General features: G+C 43.2%; 2 protein-coding genes across 2 annotated transcripts; one reads left to right on the forward strand and one right to left on the reverse strand.

The window, feature by feature from the left end:
• Positions 1-212: 212 nt before the first annotated feature.
• Positions 213-11546, reverse strand: LOC308479112 (uncharacterized protein). Its single transcript, XM_081009586.1, has 12 exons — positions 11408-11546; positions 10620-10686; positions 9408-9441; positions 8474-8634; positions 7912-7993; positions 6951-7131; positions 6348-6415; positions 6126-6202; positions 4616-4716; positions 2514-2608; positions 1580-1711; positions 213-414 (listed from the first exon to the last, which is right to left on the reverse strand). The coding sequence occupies exons 2-12, from the start codon at positions 10683-10685 to the stop codon at positions 278-280; spliced, it is 1134 nt and encodes a 377-aa protein (XP_080865712.1). The 5' UTR covers position 10686; positions 11408-11546; the 3' UTR covers positions 213-277.
• MMACHC (metabolism of cobalamin associated C) lies at positions 11546-21533 on the forward strand. The gene is made up of 4 exons (XM_081009572.1): positions 11546-11954; positions 16003-16197; positions 18000-18152; positions 20584-21533. Exons 1-4 carry the CDS (start codon positions 11871-11873, stop codon positions 20893-20895), a joined length of 744 nt encoding a protein of 247 aa, XP_080865698.1. The 5' UTR covers positions 11546-11870; the 3' UTR covers positions 20896-21533.
• The last annotated feature ends 3104 nt before the right edge of the window (positions 21534-24637 follow it).

Consider the following 24637-nt stretch of genomic DNA (forward strand, 5'->3'; position numbering starts at 1 on the left):
GGACCAGCAATGCAATTGTTCCTTTTCCAGAAAGGGACACTGGGAAATCTCTGAACAGAACATATATATACACACAACACACCCTTCTCAGCCCCCTGCATCATACTTGCATGTGCTAATATCACCAGGTCATAGGTTGAGGTTAATACTGTCCTTCTACCTCAATGTTGCATCTGTACAAAAGGCAGCGGAGTGTGTGTGAGAACAGTACGTATGTTTCTCTGCTCTTTAATTTGTTTTCTCATTAGAAAGAATGAGGCAATCCTTAGGTGAAGTTTTAAAGGTTACTCAAGTTGAGCTCAGGAGGAGTGTCAGTCAGCTCACTGCTGAGGTCTTCTGTGTCCAGCGTGCCACCAGCTGCCCCTCCAGGGGTCTTCTTTTCTAGCTTCAAGCCTGGTATGGAAATCTTGTCATCTACAAGTACAATACAAAGTAATTAGCTGACTAATGTGGTTGTTGTTATAACATTTTGCAATTCAACAGTATAGAATTAATAAGCTAGAAAGAAGTGCTTTCAAAAAAAGAGGGGAAGTTTAAAAAAATGAAAAGATTGAAAGAAAACTAGTAGACCACTTTTCTGAGCTACTATGCAGCACCATATTTTTCCATACGTTAAAATTTTAATAAACAAAGTGTTCTCTTCCAGGACCACCACATGTACAGATGTTAAGTCTTGTACGCAATCATCCACAAGCATCACCTTAGAGCCAGCAGTGAGTATATCTATAAGCTTCCCTTTCATATTTATTACAAGTAGTGTCAAACCCATTTGTCAAGAGCTTCAGAAGAGCCTTCAAGCACCCAGCTATGATGGAGTGATTGGTTTTCCTTTACAAAACCCAAAGGATTACAGTGGTACCTCAGGTTACATACGTTTCAGGTTACAGACTCCGCTAACCCAGAAATAGTACCTCGGGTTAAGAACTTTGCTTCAGGATGAGAACAGAAATCGTGTTCTGGCGGCGCAGCAGCAGTGGGAGGCCCCATTAGCTAAAGTGGTGCTTCAGGTTAAGAATGGACATTCGGAACGAATTAAGTACTTAACCCGAGGTACCACTGTATTTGGCTCATCCCCTAGGCATGAGCTTGGATGTACAAAATCTTCTGGCAAAAGAAGACTCTACAGAGGGAAACAGCTCTAGTAAAGATCCTTGAAAACACTTTGAGGGCACCAGAACAGAACACAGTAGAAATGTAGCAGCTTCCTTCAGAAAGACTGAGTCACTAGGATTAGGGTAGAGAAAAAGCAAAATGCAAAGAGGTTTAAAGAGAATCTGTACACAAGAATCTTAAGCATCTTAATGAAATAGGGTAAGAATTCCCCTGACGAGAATGTTAATCCCTTTATTCTCAAAACTGAGGGTTCCTCTATGTGGTGCAATATGGCTTTTGATATTTCAGAAACAGAAGAAAAGTAAACACAGCAAGTAGTATTTTCAGTATCAATCCGTTCCTCTTCCAGGGTATTCTGGCAATGCTGCAATTCAAAATAAAAACTTGTAGAGATAAACTTCACAGTCCCAGAGCAATCACTAGGTAATGGTTTCAGTAAATATTTCAGAGTTACACCCAGGCTCACCAGCAAGTTGTGCAATCTCTGGTTCACTAAAGAGTTCATCTGAGCTGACATCTGTGAGACTGAACTCAGAGGCTGAATCGTCACTGAGAAGGGATGACAAGGTAGCATCATGCAGCAAAACTCTCTTTTTTCCTAGGAGACAAAGTTCAAGGCAGATTAGGGAGACTAGCAGCTCACTTAAAATTCTGAGCTTTTTCTCAAAGCAATGTTTACAACTTAGTAAATGATTGAGTTTGCCCTTACTGTCCAAAGTCCCAATGATTCAAGACAAGACCATGTATGCAATGCCAGTATACTTTTTTCTAATTAAGAGCTTTATTATTTCCATTTAAAATATGGCTGGCACCTGGGTTTATATGTGGAAAGTGTCATGCATACATAGGGCAGGATTCACCTTACTAGTCCTGTTAGTGGAAGCCTATGCAAGGGAGCTTATCTTTTCCCCTAGCACTCCTGAAATTGGTTTCAGCAGCGTTGGGAGAAGCCCCAGGTCAGGGCATGGGGGAAGGAGAGAGAGGGAATTGTTCCACCTGGTAAGCTGACATAGTGTGACACTGAATTCTTTCCAAAATTAGTAAAACTGAGAAAAGTGAACTGCTTCTCTGACCATGTATATTTTTTACAGGAGCAGAATATTTCACAGCTGAAGATGAGAGTCTAATGGGTTGTGCTGAAGAAACACTGGTACAATGAGGGCCATTTTACACAATGTTATATTTTCCTTCAAAAAGTTAATATATCCATAGCAAAAAGCAAATACTCTTTCAAGCATCTGAGTGCTTATTTTGCAACAAGACTGACAAATGGATGTGCAGCAGCTGCCCAGTCCACAAACTTGCAGCAAAATGAGCCCTCATGCCACACTTCCCATGTGCACCCATTTTCCTAATCAGAAATGCTCTCAGTGTCAGGTGTTCTAAGAACAAGCACTTACTTAGACGGAGGTTTTTGTCTCTTAGTGGACCAGCGTAGAGTTCATCCTCCAAGTGCAGACCTTTCACCTGTTCTTTTAGGTCAGTAACTGTACTTCTGATTAAAACAAATTCAAAAGCCCACATAAATTATTAGTGCAGATGGAAGAAACATATTTATAAGAGATGAGGCACTCTTGCACCTCATAAATCTGAGCGATGCAGTCAAGTAAGCTCATAACAGCTCTGTGCGATTCACTTAATGTCCGAAAGTATCTGTAGGCAGTGAAATAATCAAGCCTTCAGTTAAAATGGAAATGCTTGATGAGCTAATGAAAAGCAAGCCATGACTGACTTCAGTGACAGAGCAGCTAAGTTTATTTCAATGATATATTCAATGGCTTCTCTGGTGTTGCTTACTTAGAATCATTCATAGATTTGGGAGGAATACAGGGAAATAAGAGGAACTAGAGAGAAAAGAGTTTGATCCTCTGAATTCAAACCACTATAATGTGACTCAGTCACTACAGGTTCTGTGAACCTGGGTGATAATTGCTGGAGAATGTTCTTTCATTTCCAAGAGATGAATACTAGGAAATGGACATGTACTGTGCCACTCAGTACATCCCCTCTTATTAGATCCAAGCAGTTCCTGGATGAGATTATCAATGTCTACTAAGTCTGTGTAGGCTATGCACTACCTCCAGTCCCAGATCACATGCAGAAAAGTGCTATTGAACTCATGTCCTATACTTGTGGATTTCCCATAGCCATCTGATTGATAGGGCTGGGGAAGAAATTCAATTCACTTTGCATTCAAAGGCAACCTTATCTAATTCAGATTTTCCAAAAAAAAATATGAGAACTGAAATCCAACCATCTTTCCCAATTTGTGCTCCTCCAATTTTTGCAATGCAGTTCCCCAGGCCAGTAATGTGTACAAAAATGCACATACTAAGGTAAAGTGTGCATACAAATGCATATGTTATGGAAAATAACATACAAAAATGTTTATATTATGCAACATTGCATATAAAATGTACATATTACTTAATAAAATCACACTAACACTCTGATTAATTTTCATGAGGTTTTTTTTTGGGGGGGGAGATGAAAACTGATGTAGAAATGTGAAGAACTGAACTTAAGTATGGAAAAACAGGAAACTGAAATTGACATCTCTGTCCATCCCTACTGGCTGATCACTGCAAAAACAGAATGCTGGACCAGTCAGACCTCTAATCTGAACCAGCAGGGCTCTTAGGTTCTTACAGTTCAAGGCAAAAGCTATAAAATGCAGCAAGGCAAAAAAGCAAATACTTAATCTCAATGAAAGGGGACAGAAACAGGAAGTAGTGGACAGAGGTAGCTGATGTTTGAAGTGGCATGTTTGTGAGCTCTCTTGATAGAAACCCCTCTCTAAACAGCACCAAGTGTATCATCAAATTCACTGGGCTCGTTCCCAAGTTAACTTAAGGAAGTTCACAGAAGGAAAGTTTCCTGCCTTCTCCAGCCACCTGTGCTCCCTGAAAAGTCAGTCTGGGAGGTCAGGAGCCCTCTTGAGCAATGTGGGATGGGTGAATCACCCCAAACCAGGATTGATCTCAATGGGCTCAATGTAAAGTTAACAGAAGGAACACTTCCCTTTCTCTTTTCCCCAGCAGTCCCATTTCACATTGCTCATGAAGAACTGACCCTACACAGAAGTTGTTTGGGCCTGGGCTGGGGTGTCAAGTGGCTATAGGGAGAAGGGGATGGGAAACATCCAAACCATTGGGTGACTAGGGCAGCCTTCTTCAACCTGCTACCATCCTGTCTGGTCAGGAATTAGTCCAAACCCTCTGGAAGGCCCCAGATTAGGGAAGTCTGGTTTGGGAAGAAAGCAAACTGCTAGCCTTCTGCAGCACCTTCAAAGATTCCTGTCTCATCATTGCCTTTTTGGAGGCTAATGCAATGAATAGGAGGCCCTCTGGTGGACAACTGTCTACTAGCAACCATCTACAACACCATTTTTGAATAAGAGAAACAGTGGTAATAATTTAGCAACCATGCACGTCTCAATCCTGCATTGAACCACGGGCAGCTATCAAGTGAAGCACATACAGCATAACATGTGTTTCCCTACTTGACATGACTAAGTTCCTTCTGAGTGCTCTGGGTCTCAATCCTAGCTTTGTCCAAATCCTTAGTCTGAGCTTTATGACTGTCCTTCAGATCTTCCAGCATCTGGGAATAAGAAGACAGATAACTATGGTTTTAACCTAAGCTTTTAGGGTTAATTTTGTTTTTAAAAGAAATTCCCCCCACAAAAAAAACATAAGCAGGGAGTTAAGAGTGTTTTGGGTATTTGCTTGTTTTTTAGTTTTTAAGTATATCCATAGTTTCCCAGTCATGTATTCTGCTGCAGAGATTAGCATATACCCACAGACAGAAGCAGAATGGCAAACACATGTGACCATATTCCTAATACCACTGCACTGGTTTTTCCAGGCTAGGGAAGCACAGCACAGTGGTATAATGGCCTTAAGAGGTGCCCACAAGTTTCCACAATGTTTGGAAGCAGTACTAAGTCATTAACTATGTTTTAAGTGAATTAGGCTGTGAACAAGCTAAGCATCTGTGTATACAGCTGTAACCCTCCCACTTGACTCCTCCCTCCATGAACAAAACAAACAATGAAATCATTTTGCATTCAAACCAGCACTTCTGGTTTGTCTCCAAATAAAACCTCACAATTTGAAGCCAAGGTTAAATCATTACTTCCCAATGGTGGTTTGTTTGCTCTAAGCCCACACTCTATTTTAATGTGAAAGCTGGAAAGGCAGGACATACATCAAGACTGATGGTGGTGGCTACAGTTCAGGAATCTTTCCATAGCTTAAGAAACCATCATTAGGGAAGGAAGAGTATTTAAACAAGTGGCATCAAAGGTGAATGACTACTTCTTGAACTGAATATTTGCTCGAGCAGCAGGTGGGGCAAATCTTGGCCAACCAGGCTATTTTCCACAAACCATGCCCACCAGTCAACCTGCTGACAAATCCAAGTGGCACCAGCTGATTGTCAGGTGGGCAGGGTTCAATTCTGCCTTGGCTGCGCAAACAGGTACCTGCAACCCTTTACTTCTCAGCTGATAAGCAAAGCTTAACTCCTTCTCATGTTGGCTGTATGAGCAGGCACCACAGTCAAGGCAAGCCAAAAGGAAGGTGCTTTTTATGAGCAGTGAAAGAAAGGAAGAGTTTTCACAAGCCAAGGCAGAGTGCATGAGGGAAAAGGCCTTTGCTTGCAAAATGGCCCTTTCTTCATTTCCTCCTGGACGCAAGGATTTTCGCAAGTGGGCAGGACACTCACCTGTCAATCATGTAACATGTCATAGAATTGACGGGTAGGTTGTTGACCTGCGAGGAGGTGCCAGATAAAGCAAAAAAAGGTTCCTCATCCCTGTGCCAGAGTCATCTAGCTTGTAGGTATAGTGTAATCTTGTTCTAATCTTTCAGTCATCTCTGTCTTGTCTGTCCAATATATTTTAGATATCTGGGGTAGGGACTGCATCCGCCCTTCATGTTCCATGCTGGGCCTAGGACTACTAGCACAAAGTGATTGGGTAGCAGCAGGGAACCTTTTTAACAACGTACCTGACAGTATCTTCTTTGAGTCTTCTTTATCTCATCAGTTGCAGACACTTGGTGGAACAGATCATCCTCTTGTTGATCTAAAGGGTGCAATAAGCCATGTCATTTTCTCAATTCTGTACATATTTCTCTCTTCCCAATGAGGCCCACAGGGCACATAGCCTTTATCCCAATAGTTATTACAGGACAGAGGCCAGGGGAGGAGGAGCATCAAGTAGTACTTGCCTAGTTTGTGCTTCAGGTGTTCCATCTCTCTTTTGATGCACTTATATTCTTGCCACAAGATTTTCTTACTAGAATAAGAAGGAAATCACGAACTGAATTAAGACAACAGGGATCACTTTTCTGGATTTACTGCAAAGTCCATTCCAAATTCAGCTGTTTTAAAACATTAACAGTTTTGAAATTTATGGAATTGGCCCCATGCCATTCTGATTCCCAGAGAAATGGTAAGATAGAGCTCAAGCATGCTTGCATTGTTGGCTTTCTATAGGCTAGAAATCAGTGAAAAATATATTGCTAACCTACAGGGGTCCACTCAGGTAACACAATTCACTACAAGCAAGTGGTTATTAGAACAGCAACTGTTATTCTTCCCAGCACAGCAGCAACCCCATTCAAGAAAACTTGGCAGAGGCCACAGTTCATTCAAGTCTTTGAAGACATTCTCAAATTGCAAATGACATGCCAACTTTCTTCCAGCAATTAATGATCTGCAGTTGACACTTGGAAAAGTACTGTTCTTTGTCCATCACCACACTATCCCACTCATCTCGAACATCCCTATACATAAAGCAGTTACTTTCACTAGATAGCTCAATTGCTGACCTCTCCCGCATATCTTGCATGATGCCAGGGTTGGAAAAAGGATCAGGAGTACAGTCACCATCTGACTGCTGAAACACTTGCTGCCGAAGGCTACGGAACTCAGTCTTCAGCCCTTCCATCCTGACTCCCAGCACTGAGTCTAAGCTGCCGTGAGAATTGTGCTGCAGTCGATCCACCTCCTCTGCAACATGAAGCAGGACAGGACGAAATTAGCCAACAGTATTCCCCTTGGCTGTTGTGGAGATACAGTGACATTGATGCCCATTCACCATTGGTGCACGGCAGTCTGTTAACCACATTCAAGAGAGGTTTGTCCCCATCAGAATACCATGGAGCTGGCAAGAGTGCTGACAGACATAAATGAAGTGTGGATTCAAGTATGAGGAAGGAGGGAGGTGAAGTGGCTGGATTCTTAGGTACCATGACATATTTCTCATAACAGGGTTATCAGCTAAGCAAGAGAAGAATCTTCCAACAGTTTCATTGGGTTTTTGTTCATTTCTGGGTCCAATTAAAAAATGCTAATTATTATCACTCACTAAAATCTGCTGGAGGGACTCTCCTTCATGTCTCAGTGATGAATTATGTTAGGCTGGACTGCAGCACAAACCCACTCTGCAGTTGCACCAGCTATGGGGAACTTTTTTTATGTCCACCCTGCTCCATCCCATTAGCTTCTAAAGATGACTCTTTTGGGAGTTGTTGATGTTTGAAACCTCCTGAACTGAGGCATTTTCTGTGCATGCACGCTCTCTCCCATATTGTGCTTTTACCTTGTATATTTCTCAAACTGTAATTGTAAGCTGCTTTGAACATTTTAATACAAAAAGCAAAAATAGAAAAATACACATTTTAAGTAAAATAAATAAAACTTGTGCTCTTTTAGGTGCAACTTGTTTGAACACATCAGAGAAAGGGCAGTCTGGCAGAGGCAATGCCAAACTGGACAAATCTCTTATACCCTCTAGGTGACTGATACTCTGCTGCTGCAGTTCCTTCTCCTGTTTCAGCCGATGTACTGCCTGGGTGAGGGATTCTATGACCTAAGAGAAAGAAAGGAGGACCAGAGTCATGGGAACAGCAAATGCCATCATAAGCAAGAAGCCCTCAAAATCTTAGGCTGGAACATAATATACTAGAAAAACTAATCCTAACCAAATTGTTGGTTTGAGAACGTGTATTATTTCCTGTTACATGATTTACCGTAAATCTCACATTTCCTCCAAGGAGCAGGGGTTGGAATTCATGGAATTCCCCACTACTCTAACTCCACGACAATCTAGTGATGCAGACTAAATTGAGGCACAATGGCCGGCCAAGGTCTCACAGCGAGTTTTATGCCTGAACAGCAATTTACAACCCAGATCTGTCTGCTTTAAATTCAACCATCTACTGTATGGCACTATCTTCTCATGTGCAAGACTTTGCATGTGGTTTTGCTGGTGTATGCACCCAGATGTATTAGCAAAGCTTTTCTCTACACCATAGCATAGTAGCTTGCACATCATTTCAGTGTCACTTACCTGGGCTTGGGAATGCAATTGCTTGCTGATGGCAGAAAGCTCCTCAGCAGCCATTCTACAGCATGAGTGAGCTCCACATGTGAAATGCAGGGGTGGTGGTCCAGTCTGTTGCTCAGTCAGAGCAGCACTCTCAGTATTTATTCTGTCTAGCAAGAGATCAGCTGTTGGGATGGAAAGGAACAAACCTGACTGGTCCACCTAGTATGGAAACTGTCAAAAGTATCTACCTACATTGCTTGCTCTCTAAATCACCTCAATTGCACAATACAGCCTACTCCGCTGTGCTATTTCTTGTCCACGTGTGCTCTTGGACATATAGCCCCTGGTATAGAATTCTTTCCTTTTAAGTATTCAGCTTGTTACCTCTTACTCTCACTTTTAAGAAATTAAAATATTCTCTTGGGAGTCTATTGGATTCCAACCCTCTCCCTACTCAAAAGTTAATTATTGTAGGCTTTTAACTCTCTTCCCTTTTTTCCCTTTTATACTACCTCCCTGTGATTTGGGCAGGAATTTGCTATACTTTCCTGCTTCACTTCATGCATATTAGGTGCTTTTATAAATAGCAACCAATGGTGTAGAAGTGAGTTTACTATCATTTTTTTAAAAGCAAAGCCAGAGATGGAAAAGGGAGAAAACAGAGGTGGGGGTGGATGTGTAGGGTCAAAGAATCACCTCGCTGGACCAGACCCAGCTCCATCTAGCCTTTCATTCAGTTCGCAGGAACAGCCAGTTAGTTAGATGCCTCTAGGTGCTTATAAACAATACATGAAGGCAATTGCCTTCTTTCACTGTTTGCTCCCAGGATTTATATACACTAGAATCAGTAAAGAGCTCTCTAATCTCAAAACTTCAGAAATTCAAAGTATGAAAGAGATGTTTCTTTCTGGAAAAGGTGCTTTAGAATTATACAATACAGGTCAATCATTCTTACCTTTGGAAGAGATGCTGGGAGTGTTCAGACGTTGCTGGAACAAAAACAGAAGATGGGACAGAAAGTTATAACACTGTTTTGAATAAACAGTGGAAAGATTAACACTTGAGTGTATGAATGCACATTGCTTCCACCGAGGGATGCTACATGAAATTTAAGTTAGAAAGTACTGCATAAACACTTGGAGAGGAACTGACAAGACAAAACATTCTCATTCATCATTATAGTGCCTTCAATGGACAGGACAGTAAAATACACAGAGCAAGGTAAATCTGCACAATGTTTTAATGCCACATTTTCCAGGCAACGACAGCAACTGTCATTTGCTAACTTGGCCAAAGATCAAAGAAGCATTCCCATACCTTTATTTATAAGATTTCAAAGCTGCTTTTTAGCTGCCATACCCAAACTGGTGTACAAAATAGTCAATGTATCTTAAATTCACAGGCTAAAAATAGCAAAACTACGATAGCAATACAAGCCCAGAACTAAACAGTTTAACAGCAAGAACCCAGGTAGTAAGGGTGATTTCTAAAAGCAGAACAAAATTAATAAAAACCCACAAAAATGGTTTTACCTGTATCCAGAATGTCATGGAACAGAGTCAAATTAACAGCTCTTAGAAGTTAGCTCCAAAGCTCAGAAAAACCCTGCAGATCCACATGGATCCTCAGGATTTTTGCATTGGGTCACCCCAAATTCACCATCAGATCACATAGCATGTCCATGGCTACAGCCTGCACCAAAAACACACACACATCCACTGTTTTGTGGGGCCGCAATGGCACAAAAACGTGGTTACAAAGCATGGATCCACATGGATTCTCAGGATTTTTGCATTGGGCTACCCCAAACTCACCGTCAAAACACATGTCTGTGGCTACAGCATGAACCACAAAAATCATACATCCACTGTTTTGTTCAGAATATTTTTTTCTTGTTTTTCTCCTCTAAAAACTAGGTGCGGCTTATGGTCAGGTGCGGCTTATGGAGTGAAAAATACAGTAATAGCCACCTTTAACAATCAATAGCAAAACACTCAGCAGATTTTATTAAAGACTAGTTCTTGGAAACTATCATCAACACATTTCCCCCTTGCAGAACACAACTTTGGTGTGATCAACTTTTAAATATTTAGCAGCATACACACCCCTTGTTCAATTACACTAGACACTTTTCTTCAACCAGTATGTTGCTCCAAACAAAACTTGCCTTAATTTTTGCCATGTTGCTGTCTGCTGCAGTCAAGAGAGAGCTGAGCTGTGTGTCCCAATCCATGCTGTTAGCAAAAAGATGTTTTAACAACTCACTGGTTGCCCAACTGTAACCCGGGAAGAGTCCTTGGCTAGAAAGAAATCCCAGCAGGAGAGAAGAGCGCCTGCAAAAGCAGCAGGAGACGGTTTATTTTTCTCCCGTGAGCAACGCTGAATCTCGTCATAGCAAAGGAGGGGTGGGGTGGGGAAGGTACAGACTTGGAAATGCAGACACTTTTGCAGAAAGACTGCCTAACAAGTTTCCTTCAAGTCACACACAAAAATGCCTCTTAAGGGAATGCAGCATCAGACACCCAACGTCTCTGGGACAGATTCACAAGCACCTTTTAACTACTGTGCCAACAGTTTAAAGAGCACAGCTCTAAAGCACAACGCTCTGGAGGCCCATAAACTCTTTCAACGATAGACCACGGCTCTCTAGGGGCAGAGATAACCAAGCAGTTCCTCAGCAGAGGGGAAATGGAAGCGGAGGCGCCCTCTTCCCACCCCCGTCCTTAGAGACTGCGGCCAAGAGCAGCCCCTCCTGGGAGGTCGCTTCCTGGTGTCCGGGATGTGTTCTGGAGCGCTGGGCGAGAGGGTCTCCCTCGGCCGGTCCCACAAGGGAGCGTGGAACACCCCGCCCGCCTCAACCCAGCCACGGCCGGTGGTGGCTCCAGTCTGGAGGGCTGGCTCAGGACCCACGTCAGCCTCCCCGCTCTGAGGACACCCAAGCCAGGCCCCACTCACTAGCGCTCCCGGCTGCCCCGACCAAACGGAGGCCAAGGGAATGGAGGGCCGGGGGCGAAAAGCCACGCCGGCCTTGCCTGGACCCGCAGCCAGACCCCCTCTCCGAAGGCAAAGGATTCGAACACGCACGTCCGAAACCGCTAAAAGCCCCGAGGCAGGTTCCGCCTTCCGCTCCGCCGCGGAGGTTTCTGGAGAGGAAAGTCCGTAAGGCCCAGCGGCTACTGTGAGGGGGGAAGTCACCGGGACTGCATTTCCCGAAAGGCTCTTCGCGCCCCAAAGCGGGGGGTGTCGGAAAAAAGCGTCCCGGTTCCTTATTGGGAGAGGCGCGCGGCCCGCCGCTGCGGCAGCGAAACGCGCTGCCAGCGGGAGGGAGGGAGGACTCGGCTCTCGTGTCCGGCGCGTGGTGTGGGTCCGCCTTACCTCATGGGAAACTACATTTCCCACAGTACTCCGCGCTCATGCTATGATGGAGCTACGCGTGGTTGAGCTGGAGAAAAGGATCCGAGATCACTTGGAGAAGCTGGGCTTTGAAATCCACCCGCTTAAGGTACTGCAGGAGGGGTGCAGAGTTGGGGGAAGCGAGGAGGGGAAAATAATCGGTTTCTTAATTGCATGTGCTTCTTCAGAGATATGGCTGGCATGCTGGTAGGGCAGAGCGGCGTTGCATAAGTGTTAACACTGACCCCTGCGGACCCAGAAGGAATATAGGTGCTATGCTGTAGCTCCACACGGATTCATGTGGTTCATCGTGCCTACTTTGGTTCGTGATTCTGCCATTCTGGTCATATTGCTCCGCTGTTGCATTGTAGTTGCTGCTCCTTGTATAGTATCAATTTCTCGTGTGTGGCTGCTACCATTTTTTGGTGCCATTTGACGTTCTGCTGTTTAAATATGCATTTTTTAATAATGCGTGGAATGTTCTTAAAATAAATATGTGGGATGCAATTTTCATTTTTATTGCATAATCTGTTATTTTTGCAACATGGACATCTGAAAGGCTACAAGTAAGCTTGTTAGTGTTGTTTGTGAGCAAACATTATAGGCTGCAAACCATTAACAATCTCAGACATCAGGCGCCATCTGATATACTAGCAGATCTTTTTATGAAAAAAAACCCTGTTTCTCTGGTTATGTGCCAAATCATTTTTTTACCCATTGTTTCCAGAAGTGTTCCATTTCTTTTACTGCCCTGTGGGTTGCATTCCAGGATACCATTTTATATTTACCCATAAGTTTAAAGAATAATTGTATTTCTGAAATCCAGGTATGTAATATATCAGAGTAGATACAAATGAGATTAGATACAGAGAAGGAATAAAGCACAATAATGTAGAAAGTGGGGTATAGCTGGGAATGTGGCCAACAGTAGCTGGTTATAAAGATGAATGTCAAGTTCTGTTGTCTAGGAAGTTAAAGATTAACATTGAATAGATTCAACTAGTGTGAAGTTGAGGCATGTCCTACCTGTGAGTTAAATATTAATCAGGGTAAAGGAAGAAGAAGAAAGCAATTTTCTCTTTTAGGCCCATCAAATCCTGACATTCCTGCAAAAATGTATTCCTGGTTTTCTGTGGTTTAACTATACACAGTTGCAGCTGTCCTCAAGCATAACTCTTGCATGAGACAGAGAAGTCACATGACTGAAATGAGTACATTGTGATTTGCCAAAGAGGCAATCAGTGCTAGAGGCTATAAAACAAATCTCCAATAAGGCCTAGAGGCTCTAGAGAAGAAATTAAATCCATCAGTATGACAGTGTGTTCTCATAGGAGGTGCAAATGCTAATAAACTCACTGGACAGCACAGTGTGATGGGAAACAGGAGATGCAGGTTCAAGACCTGCCAGGGCACTGATCCTCATAAGGCTTGGTTTCCAGACCCTTGATCTTCTGGATCTCTCTTCTCTTGATCTGGAAACTATAATCCTGTTGATGCAGCCTAGAACAGCATTAGCTTTTTTTTGCTGTTGCATCACACTGTTGACTGATGTTAAGCTTGTGGTCTACTAAGACCCCTAGATCCTTTTCACATGTATGGCTTACTAGTCTGGTATCCCCCATTATATATTTGTGCGGCTGGTTCTTCCTGCCTAAGTGTAGAGCCTTACATTTGTCCCTATTGCAATTCACTTTGTTAGTTTTGTCCCAGTTCTGTTAAGGTCATCTTGAATTCTGATTCTGTCTTCTGTGGCATTGGCTATCCCTCCCGGTTTGGTGTTATCTGCAAATTTGATAAGCATCCCCTCAATTCCTTCATCCAAGTTGTTTATAAAGATGTTGAATGACAATGGGCCCAGGACAGAACCCTGCAGCACTTCACTTTTATCCAAGATGATGAGGAACCATGAATGGGCTGTCTTTGAGTTCAGTTAGTCAACCAGCTACACCATCAACTATTGGAAGCGACCCTAGCTGAGTGAAAGGTGAAAAATGCTTAGGGAGAGGGACTGTAGAGAAAGGTCTATGACAGATGTAGGACGGACTCGGGGCCACCCATACTTTGGGTGTTGACATCGTTCTTTAGACATAATCAGAGCAGGTTTATGGTGAAATGCACTTGGAGGCAGTAATGCTTCTGAATATCTGTTGCTGGAAACCACAGGAGGGGAGAGTGCTATTGTGCTTGAATCCTGCTTGCTGGCTTCCCACAAGCATCTGGTTGGCCTCTATGAGAACAGGATGTTGGACTAAATGGGCAATTGACTTGATCCTGTAGGCTCTTATGCATAAAATTGCCACCTGAACAGTTAGTTTTTGCTGGTGTTATTAAATTTATTACCCACCCTTCACCAGCAGGTCCCAGGGTGGGTTGCAATTATTTAAAATTAAACATTAAAAATACTGAAAACAGATTACAACCACAAGAATAAGGTGGCTTCTTAAACCTATATCTCAAGTGTCAAAGACCAAGATCAAGAGTTGTGTTGATCCCTCAGTTCTAAGTATTTGTTTGTTTATTTTTCAGCAACATTTATATGCTGCTTGCAGTAAAACCTCTAAACAGCTTAAGCAGTTTACAAGAAATGTTAACATTATCAATAAAAACAGTTAAATATAATTAATACTAACAGTAAAAAGATTAAACGCATCAATACCTACCTATCTGGATAGGCTTGCCTAAAGAAAAATGCTTTAAGTGGATCCCAAAAAGAGTACAGTGAAGATGCCTGCCCGGAAAAGGTCAAGTGGGGTAAAATGATTCCGCAAATAAACCAGTCTCCAGCTGTTAAGGACTTTATATACCAATAGTAACACCTTGAACCTGGCCTAGTAACAAATTGGCAATCAGTGCAAATCTCTGGGCTGCAGTGTTTTATGCTGACAGCACCTCCCTCTTGTGAGCAACCATGCTGCAGCATTCTACACCAACTGGAGTTTCTGGGTCATGCACAAGGGAAGCCCCACATAGCATGCATTGCAGTAATCTAAGCTTGAAGTCACCAGTACCTGATCTACCATGGTCAAGCTCTCGCAGTAGAGAAATGGTCATAGCTGTTGAACCAGGTACAGTTAATTAAAGGCACTTCATGTCACTCAGGCTACCTGGGCCTTCAGTGACAAAGCTGGATTCAGAAGCACACCCCGCCCTCCAGCCTGTGTACCTGCTCCTTCAGAAGGGAGTGCAACCCTGTCCAAGCCTGGCAAATGACCAATTTGTCAGACCCGGGAACAACTTCCTCACAGTGCCTCCCATCTCGCCAGGATTCAAGCTCAACTTATTTTTCTCATCCATCCCACCACTGCATCTAGCCAACTACAAGCTCCATCATTCATTTTGCTCTTACTTATTTCCAGGTAGTACTTCCAAAACCCTTTTTGTGGTCTCCTGCTGCTCATGACCCCTGCTGCTTGTTCTGCCTTCTAGTTGCTGATCTTTGGGCATGAATCACATGGTTAAACTGCAGGCCCTAGGCTTCTTGTTTGCTGCTGCTCACAACCCTTGTGACATCATAAGGAGCAGTGATGCTGTGTGATTTTAGCCTATGTCAGAGGTTGGACTGTGAACTCTAAATTAATTGAGCTCAGTTATTGCAGTCTTAATTTCTCTACAGCAATTTGATGGATGGTAGAAATCAGAATTTAGCTGACGTCTCCACTTTATTTTATAATAATTATATCTTATTGGTTTTTTAAGTAACAATTTCCCATTGGTATCTCATGACATCATATCACATTAGGTTCCAGGCAGGTAAAGCTGCAGTGCCAAATTGAAAAGGAAAAATTAGAAGGACACTCTAAAGTGTGCTCATAATTCTTCCTCTGCAACCACGGATTTAAGGTTGAATTACCTGCTTCTTGCATCCCCCCGCCTTTGGAAAAGCAACAGCAAGTTCTCAATCCTTTGAAAATCTGAAACCTTGAGAAACGCAGTGAAGCACAATTATGCAACTATTTGTACGGTAATTTGTGTTGCTTTCTATGTGGTGGTGTTGAGTTTCCTTGAAAGACTCACAGAGTTCCAGGTAGGGAGGTAAAGACATGTGAAGATTGATTTGCTTCTAAAAGCTGTATCTTAAAACCTACATTGCTCAGAGTGTACTCCCATCCGTTTCCAGAATCCAGGCTAACTGTAATTATATTTTCTCTGTTCTGAAGGTAGGGTGGTACAATGCGGTCCTTTCTCCAGCTTTTCAGTTGCCCTACTTGGATGACACTCTGGCATTTGTGGTGCTCAGCACTCCTGCTATGTTTGACAAAGCCTTCAAACCTTTCTTGAGGAATGGGCCACTGAAAAAGATTCGTGACCCTGTGGACCAGTGCATTTCTCATCACCTCACATTGCTTAGGGAGGTAAGAGATTTTGATGCATACAGACAAGTCATGGAGAGAGTAGCTATATACGCTTTCCTAAAGTCAGCCCCATTGAACTCATTGGGGCTTACTTCTAAGGAGGCATGTCTAGAAATGTAATGCCAGTTCCCTATACCTTGGGAAAAGACAAAATATTTGGGTGGTCATCCTTGTTCCTTTTTAACCAAACAAGAAATAGAGTATAATCCATATTGTGTTTTGGGGATGGAGTTACTGCTTATATTTTTAACTGGGATTGGGAGACACAGGGGCTAAAGGCTGTTCTACACATTACACTGAAAGAGATGGTAGACTTTTGTACAGTACCTTTATAGATTGCATATTTAACGCTGCACTGTATAAAAAATGAAACAACAAACCAAAGCCCTGTATTCTGGGAGCTTTCTACTTACACAAGCATTCCGAAACTTGACACACCCACCCTCCTGCAATCTGAAGCAATTCAATCCAGAATTCTACTGTTGCCACCTCCTTCTGTGTGATGTGTAGAATGGTTTTTGGTAACCAATATTGTAAATAACTTGCAAAATAAGTGTCAGTCCTAGCAAGTATTGTTTGGAAAAATTGTTTTGTGGGTAAAGGGGTCACTGAGAACTTGCTTTATTATACTGCAATAATCCAACCTCACACTGATCTAACTGAGCTAAACTTTCCATGGGATTTTGATTTTTTTCAAAATAAGCAAGCAGTAAATGATGTACTGTTGTTACGATGGTGGCTTTGTGTCATGTGACATGGTTTCCCTTTGTATGGCTTCAGTTTCCTGTCTGCAGAATAAAAATGCTGAGTGGTGACATTGCAGGGGCATTATAAGGAGGCAAGTGTGCAAACACAATGCCATTCATTGTGAGAACGTCCTTGCACCTGGGCTAGGAAACACTGTTGAGTAGTGGCATGGCTATGCACAAAGCCAGCAATGGCTTCTGTGTCTCTAGCATGGGACGATCTAGCTTTGTTTTCTCCATTTCACCTCCCCTGCAGTCACCCAACTTCACTATACAGTGGTACCTTGTGTTACGGATGGGGTCCGTTCCGAAGGCCTGTCCATAACATGAAAAGCCTGCAACTCAAAGCACTGTGTCTGTGCAGGCACGCGGCGCGATTTGGTCTTCTGCGCATGCACAATTTAGCGCTTCTGCACATGCGTGAGCGGCGAAACCTGGAAGTAACCCATTCCGGTACTTCTGGGTTGCCACAGGACGCAAGATGAAAACATGCAACCTGAAGTAGATGTAACATGAGGTATGACTGTATTTGAATAAATGTTGTAAAGGCTTGAAGGTCATTCAGAGTGGTTTTTCTTGTTCTGCCACTTTGAATATTAATTCAACTCTTTATCAGCAATTTCATTTTATGTATGGAGACTTTTAAAAAGAAGCCATTGTGACAAGCCCAGGGAACTGGAAGAATTTGCATTTGGGTTAAGAGCTGTTTGTAGACTACATTGGCGGTCATGCTTCACCTGTGAGAAGATTTGTGAACTCCTTAATGGAACTGGGTGGAATAATTCTGGAAATCCTGAGAAAGAATTCCCAATATAGGACAGATTTTCTAAGGCAGGTCAGCAAAGTGACACATGCCTCAGAGTTTCATAATACACGAGGCTGTAGCTCCTTTATCAAGAGGTCGCATTTCTCATTCGACAAGACTAGAGGCCCAGCTTGGAGCAGGGGACAGAGTGAGGCTGGGGAATGTAGACTGACTTGCTACATCATCCCATATTACCTGTAGCCAATCATCTTCAAATGTGAGTTTGATCTAATAAAAATTCCTCTTTCCAGAGTCTTGCTGACCAGCAGGTAGACATCATGTATGACTATGAGTTGCTGCCCAACCGGAAGCCCAAGTTCCTGGCCCAGACAGCTGCACATATAGCTGGTGCTGCTTACTACTACCAGAGGAAAGATGTGCAACAAGATCCCTGGGGAGAGAAGGTGAGATTTAAATTGGAGCAGGAGAAGCAGCAGAAGGGTGCTTGTTTCTTGGAGAGCCATTGATAAACTGTGACTTTCTTCTGTTTCAGAAGATTTAGTGTGTTTTCTAAATGTTTTATTGGGTTACTTCTTTCTCTCTGTCTGTGATGTACAATGATCAGGAACGCACCCTCTCCTTGCATTGACCCAATACAGATCCATATTTTCCATCAAGAAAATGCACATTCTTCTCTTAGATAAATTATGAAATTAAGGGGTTTGTTTTACTTTATTATAGTGTTCATATTATTTTTTTCATTATACTTTGTCAAGGACTTGGATGGCAGAAGACATAAGAATAGTCTTCTCTAGCATTGGTTGAAGCTACAGGAAGGCAGCCATTAGTGTGTCATGTTTTGCTTGCTAAGGTTTGAGATTTCAGCAAATGTTTCCTTCACGGTTTGAAAACATTCCCCCACATGTTTAAGCTTCATAGCTGCATTTTTTAAAAGTTGCTTTTAAAAGTAATTTTAGGTAGGCTGCTCAATGTTAGCTATTTTCAGAGTAGATCCACTGAAATGAACGTGCTGGTACATTACTAATTAATTTCAGGGTGGCCTACTTTGAGTAGTAAATTATTCCCTGGCATTTCAGTGACAGTGTCAGTTGTCTGCAATAATTAGTGAGATGCCCTAAAGGAGGGCTGAGGAACCTGTGACCCTTCAGATATTGCCAGTCTGCAACCAGTAATCCCTGCCCATTGGCTGTGATGGCTCAGGCTGGCCAGAATTGAAGTTGAACAACATCTGGAGGGCCACAAGTTTTCCATCCTAAAGGATTTCCTACCAAGGATACTTTCCACTTTCTAATATTATAAAGCACCGTAGCAAAACATTTTGGAAGGGCTGTAGTTTGATGGTAAAGTACATGCTTTTTGTACAGAAAGTAAACAAAACAGTTCATTCAGTGGGCTGCCTTCCAAGTAAACATGCGTAGGGTTGGGCAGCCTGTAAGTTAACAAGTCACTCTTTGTTTACTTATCTAACTGGCTATGCAATCAGGTGCCTAGAATGGAAACTAAGGCTGAAATCTTATGAGCTCAATGGGACTTCTGAGTAGACATGTACTGTATGGGATTGCACTTAGATGCTTTGTTACACACACACACACACACACACACACACACACTCTGGATGGCCATCTGTCATAGATGCTTTAGTTGAACGAGATGACCCTCAGGGCCCCTTCCAACTGTACAGTTCTATGATTCTATGAAGATAGTATGTTGGTTGTGATGTTTTCACCTCTGGCTTACTCTTTTTGACATTATTTCAAAAACCTGCAAACCCCATTGGATGTTGTTGGCATCCATCTATCTTGAGAAACAATGTAGTGCGCCTCTGGGGTTGAAGTCAAACTGCTGCATTAGCAGCACCAAAGTGACTTCCCTGGGGCACAAGCCTGGGCAGTGTATATGGAGGTCCCGGGCTGCCCAGACAACAAGACCCCCCTCTCAGTCCTGTTCATGTTGTCCAAAAGAAAGCAGAGCAATACATTTGGCATCAGCTTGGCTGCAGGAGTTGCCAGAAGCTCCTTGGAGACCCAACTCTGGATTTGTGTAGGGTTTACTCTTTAGCCTTTTCTTCTCCAGAAGGTATCCTACAAGGCAGCAGAGGTTTAGGACCAGAGTTTTCTTTCTCCTAGATGAACTACCTTTTCAGGTTGACAAGGCCCTCACTTCCTTCTACAGTACATGCAGAAACTGCCTTCTTGACCATTGGCCCCACTATTGGTCTCATCCACTCAATCTACTGGAGCCTGTCTTTGCATGCAAGGGAAGTCCCTAACTCACCAAGGTTTTGAGTCCTACCAGCTACCCTCACCTGGTTTAGCCAGCCAGTCGAAGCCATTTTCCAGGGTGCAGGAAAAATGTGTCTGTGCACCATGAGAATATCTGTTTCTCTCAAATCACTTCAAATTCCCTTCTAAACTATCTCCAGCCTACCTGAAGGTTGTGCTTCCATGATCACAAGAGCCTGAGGTGTAGCAGGAATGGAACCAGCCCAATTCCTATTAAGTGATGGCAACATCTCTCCCCCCCCCCCCCCATTAATTTATTTGCTTCTCTGTTACACATTCTCCACTAATACATAAACTACATACATAATACGTAATACCAACTACATAAACTCATACAGTCCAAACAAAACAAATACATCCTTTCATGTACTTCCCTTCCACTTCTTCCATGTTTCTTATCTCTTTATCTCTTGCCATATAACTTACACTGCTGAACTACTCACATCCTGCTAGGTGCCAACCTTACACCTTGAAGAGAAGCTTTCTTAAATCTTTTGGTTATATTTGTCTATTACAATATCTTTCCTTTTTCCCTGTGAGATGTAAAGATTGGCAGGCCTTTTAATTCATTCAGTCTTTTTTCTTTCTCCAGAAGATCTATGGCGTCTGCATCCACCCACGTTACGGAGGCTGGTTTGCTATCCGGGCTCTCCTGCTTTTTCCGGGTGTTGAGGTGCCTTCCTTGCTGCAGAAAACTCCTGTTGATTGTGTGACAACAGAGGAAAAGAGAATAGAACTTCTGGAGAAGTTCAATTTCCACTGGCGGGACTGGAGCTATCGGGACATTACTGAAGTGAAGGAGAAGTACTCGGAGGAGCAGAAAACGTACTTTGCAACTCCTCCAGCTGAACGGTTAAAATTGCTGACTCTGCAAGGAGGATTGCAAAGGAATGCAATACACTGAGGTGCTGTTCTCCTGGCCCAAGGGGGACTCATAGCCTATTCTACTGTGTCCACTTCCATGGAGGGAGAGATGGGTGGTTTACTTGGGGACCCAAGCTGTAGTCCTGGACACACTTGCTAGGAAGTAAGACCCATTGAACACAGTGGGGCTTTGTTACAAGTAAATATGTCTAGGGTTGCACTGTAATATTAGTTACACCAAAAGCCTGTTAATCCAGGTGTAGGAACACTAGTCGTCCGTCCCCCCATTATTATTTTTTAGAGGAATGTAATTTTTAAAACATGCTGCTGTATTTAATTTGAGGGTATTTAAAAATGCTTTTTGTGTGAGAGAGACTCTGGTAGGTGGTGTAATTATTTTTCTTCGGTTATGAATTCAGGAGAGATATTTTTGTAAATGGCACTTTTGCTGTCCTGTGGGAGAGATGTCCCATGAAGCAGTTGTTTTTGAAGGATGGTGTTGTCTAGTCCTTATCATAGTCTAAAGTCATTTCAGGTTCTCAACATTGCTTCTGAGGCTTTGAAATCATTTTGTTCCAGTGGTTTCTTTTTTACTTTCCACTCCTGTTCAAAGGACTAGAGATGTTGTCTAACTTGTGTTGCGAAGGGGAGGTGATAGTAAAACTGAAGGAAGCAAAACTGTCTGGCTCTTTCTGTTACGAGTCTTTTGTGGCATTCATGCTATGTTGCAAGGCTTTGGGGGGAAAGTACATAGCCTTAAATTAGAATATTAGACTAGGAATGCAAGTGTCACCCAGTCCATTCCTGCCAACACCTACAATATCTACTGTTGGCATAGGTGAAGTGCTAGGTATTTCTGTAAGGGTTATTGACAAGAACTTGCCTTGCTGTTCACATATTTTAAGAATTGGCACACGCTAATAATTCATAATGTGCCTGACATTTTCAATACCCTCAGCAAAGGTTAAAGACTGTATCCAAAAACACATGCAGTGTTTTTCTCATGCAATGGAAAATCCCCTTCCTTTCCCAGCACACACCCCAGATTCTGTTCTGGAGGGTATCCCAACTCTCTGGAGCAGATTTTAAGGGTTTTTTAGGGGGTTGCACAGGAGAGGAGGGGGAAATTTCATTGTACAAGTGGAAGCCTGTTGACACAGCGAAACAACAACATGGATGCAACCCCAAGAAAACAATCCAGTCTACCTGTAAGCTTACTATACAAAAGGTAGAATGGGATAAAGAGAGTACATTGAGGTATTCTGCATAGGTTACAAAAATGTTTCATGACCTGGCGGAATGGCTGCTGAGACAGTTCTGGGAGAAGAGTCTGTAGTCCTGAGTTGAGCACAGGTTGGGGAATCTCCAGTTCAACATATGGCCCCAAGTCATGCTGCCTGGTATTTTGAATTTTGGATGCTGAAATTGCCCGATGTGTGGTATAAAATCACTCATGCCCTACTCAGAATCTCCCACCTGCAAATGGAATCTCGCTCCTTATTCTGTGCTTGAGCAGCTGAGGAATAGGCTGGCTAGACTGTTTAGTGAAGGCCAACCACATTTCCCTCCTCCTCCTCCTCCTCCTCCTTCTTTCTCTCTCTTTGTCTCTCTCCCTCCCTCACACACAGCAGGTCATGTTACATTGGGAACTTATGCATGGCATGCAAGGCTCACAAAAAAATTAACATGGGAACAATCTGAAGTTGTATTCTGTTGGTGAGTTTGGGCTCATCGTGTCTGTGTGTGTCAGCTGTTTGCCTCCATGGGGCTCAAATCCGTCTGCATTAAGCAGCAAATTGGGTGTTTAATCCCTACTTGCTGGCACCATAAGCAGTTGGGATTGGAAGGCCACAACTGAAAGATTTGTGTCTGCAGTCTGCCAGGCTATGGCTAATTTCTAAATCCCTCACAGCCTCCTCTCCACATGTCTTCCCTTTGCCATTCAGCGGCTAAGGCTGAGTGGCTGTTGTGGAGTCTAGAGAGCACCGTTGTGCACAGTACTACCTCTGTATGCAGCTTGCACAGTCAAGCATTTGATGAGCAAGAGAGATTCTGTAGGGAGCACACCAGCTTCCACATCCCAATGATGGAAGGTAGCTGCCATCCAAAGAATTAGTGCTCTTATTTGAATCAGTTTCTGATGTACAGCATGGGGCCATGTCCTGATTTTACTCTAGAAGTGGATAGGTTGTAACTACACTTGGCCAGTATTTAATTTAAACTTGGGCCTTGGGCAAAACTGTGGACTATTGCTACCCAACTTTGTTAAATGTTTTGTAAAGTGAAATTATACTAGGTTATGTGCATATTATCTGAACATCCTAGGGCAACCTTCCCCATCTTGACCCCACCCCCTGGCTGATGTTTTTGGACTTCAACTCCCATCAGTCCCAGCTAGCACAGCCAATGGTTAGGGATGATGGGAGCTGTAGTTCAATACCTGGAGGGCACCAGTTTGGCGAAGACTAGCTGGCTTTCAAAGGAGCTTTCCTGTCCACCTTTTCTCTGCTCTACACTGAAATTTGCCAAGCCCAGTAAGGCTAACAAATAACCTCCCCACACTTGTCAGCAAAGGCCACCTGTACTGCAACGTGGGGAAACTATGATAAAATATTTTATATGTTTGTAATTATTATTACTCCAGGTTATAACTAGAAAATGGAGCATTGAACAGGCTCAGAATCAGAAGAATAAAATGTAATTGGAAAACCGCTCTATTTAAAAAACACAAAAATGCCATTAAGAAGACAATAATAATCAGCTGAGTAGTATTAAATGTCCTGTTCCAAGAATGGATAACATAAATTATGTCCCTGTCTTTCTTTTTCCCTTCCCCCATCCCACAACAGCTGTGGGGTACCCAGCATTAAGCTGGAGAATTGCCAAGTCAGATTGCTTTGGAAATATCTCCCTAGTGGCAGCAGCTGAGCTCAAGAAAATGGGCAAGTGGAAATGAACAGAGCAGTAAAACCATAGGCCTGAATTCCCCCATATTAAATGCTTTCCCCCACCCTCAGGGCTGGACTCTGTTTGAGGCAAGATGAGCCTCAAAACTCTGGTGGTGAACCCAGAAGGGAGGGCAGCAGAATGAGCACATGCCCCCACCATCCAGCCCACCACTGTAGCCACTACTGCTGGGTGGCCACCATTGGTGCCAGTAGCATTGGTGCCTACTATCTATGTCACTCCCAGCACACATCCTGCTGCTGTTGTCCCCCTGCAACCATAGGCCAGTCCCGAGAAAGGAGATGTCAACTGAACATCAGGATGAACTTTTTGACAGTAAGAACTGTTCAGCAGTGGAATGGACTCCCTTGGAAGGTGGTGGACTCTCCTTCGCTTAAGCAGAGGCGGGATGGCCATCTGTCATGGATGCTATGGTTGAGATTCCTGCATTGCAGGAGGTTGGACTAGCTGACCCTTGTGGTCCCTTCTATGACCCCCCCAAAGAGAGACACTGAGAGAACTGGCTACGTATGCTCTCTGCTGTTGATGAGCAGGAGGGTCCCATAAGTTCCTGCCACTGTTATGGGGAAAAAACTAAGCAGTTTTTGCTACCACAGCAAAGCAGCCACAGGTCCTTGCTCCACCTCCATCTCTCCACACATACGGCAGCTTTCTTCCTCAAAGCATGGCACTGTGGGTTGAGAAGGCTACAGAGATGAGATCTGCAAGTCCACCTGTTGTCACTTTGCTGCTGTGGCAAAAGCTCTTTAAGCAGGAAACTATTACACTTTAAGCAGTGCTTGCCATGGCAAATCAGAAGCACGGACAACATTCGT

Source organism: Podarcis pityusensis (assembly GCF_964106645.2).
Source record: "Podarcis pityusensis genome assembly, chromosome: 6".
NCBI classification, from domain to species: Eukaryota; Metazoa; Chordata; class Lepidosauria; order Squamata; family Lacertidae; genus Podarcis; species Podarcis pityusensis.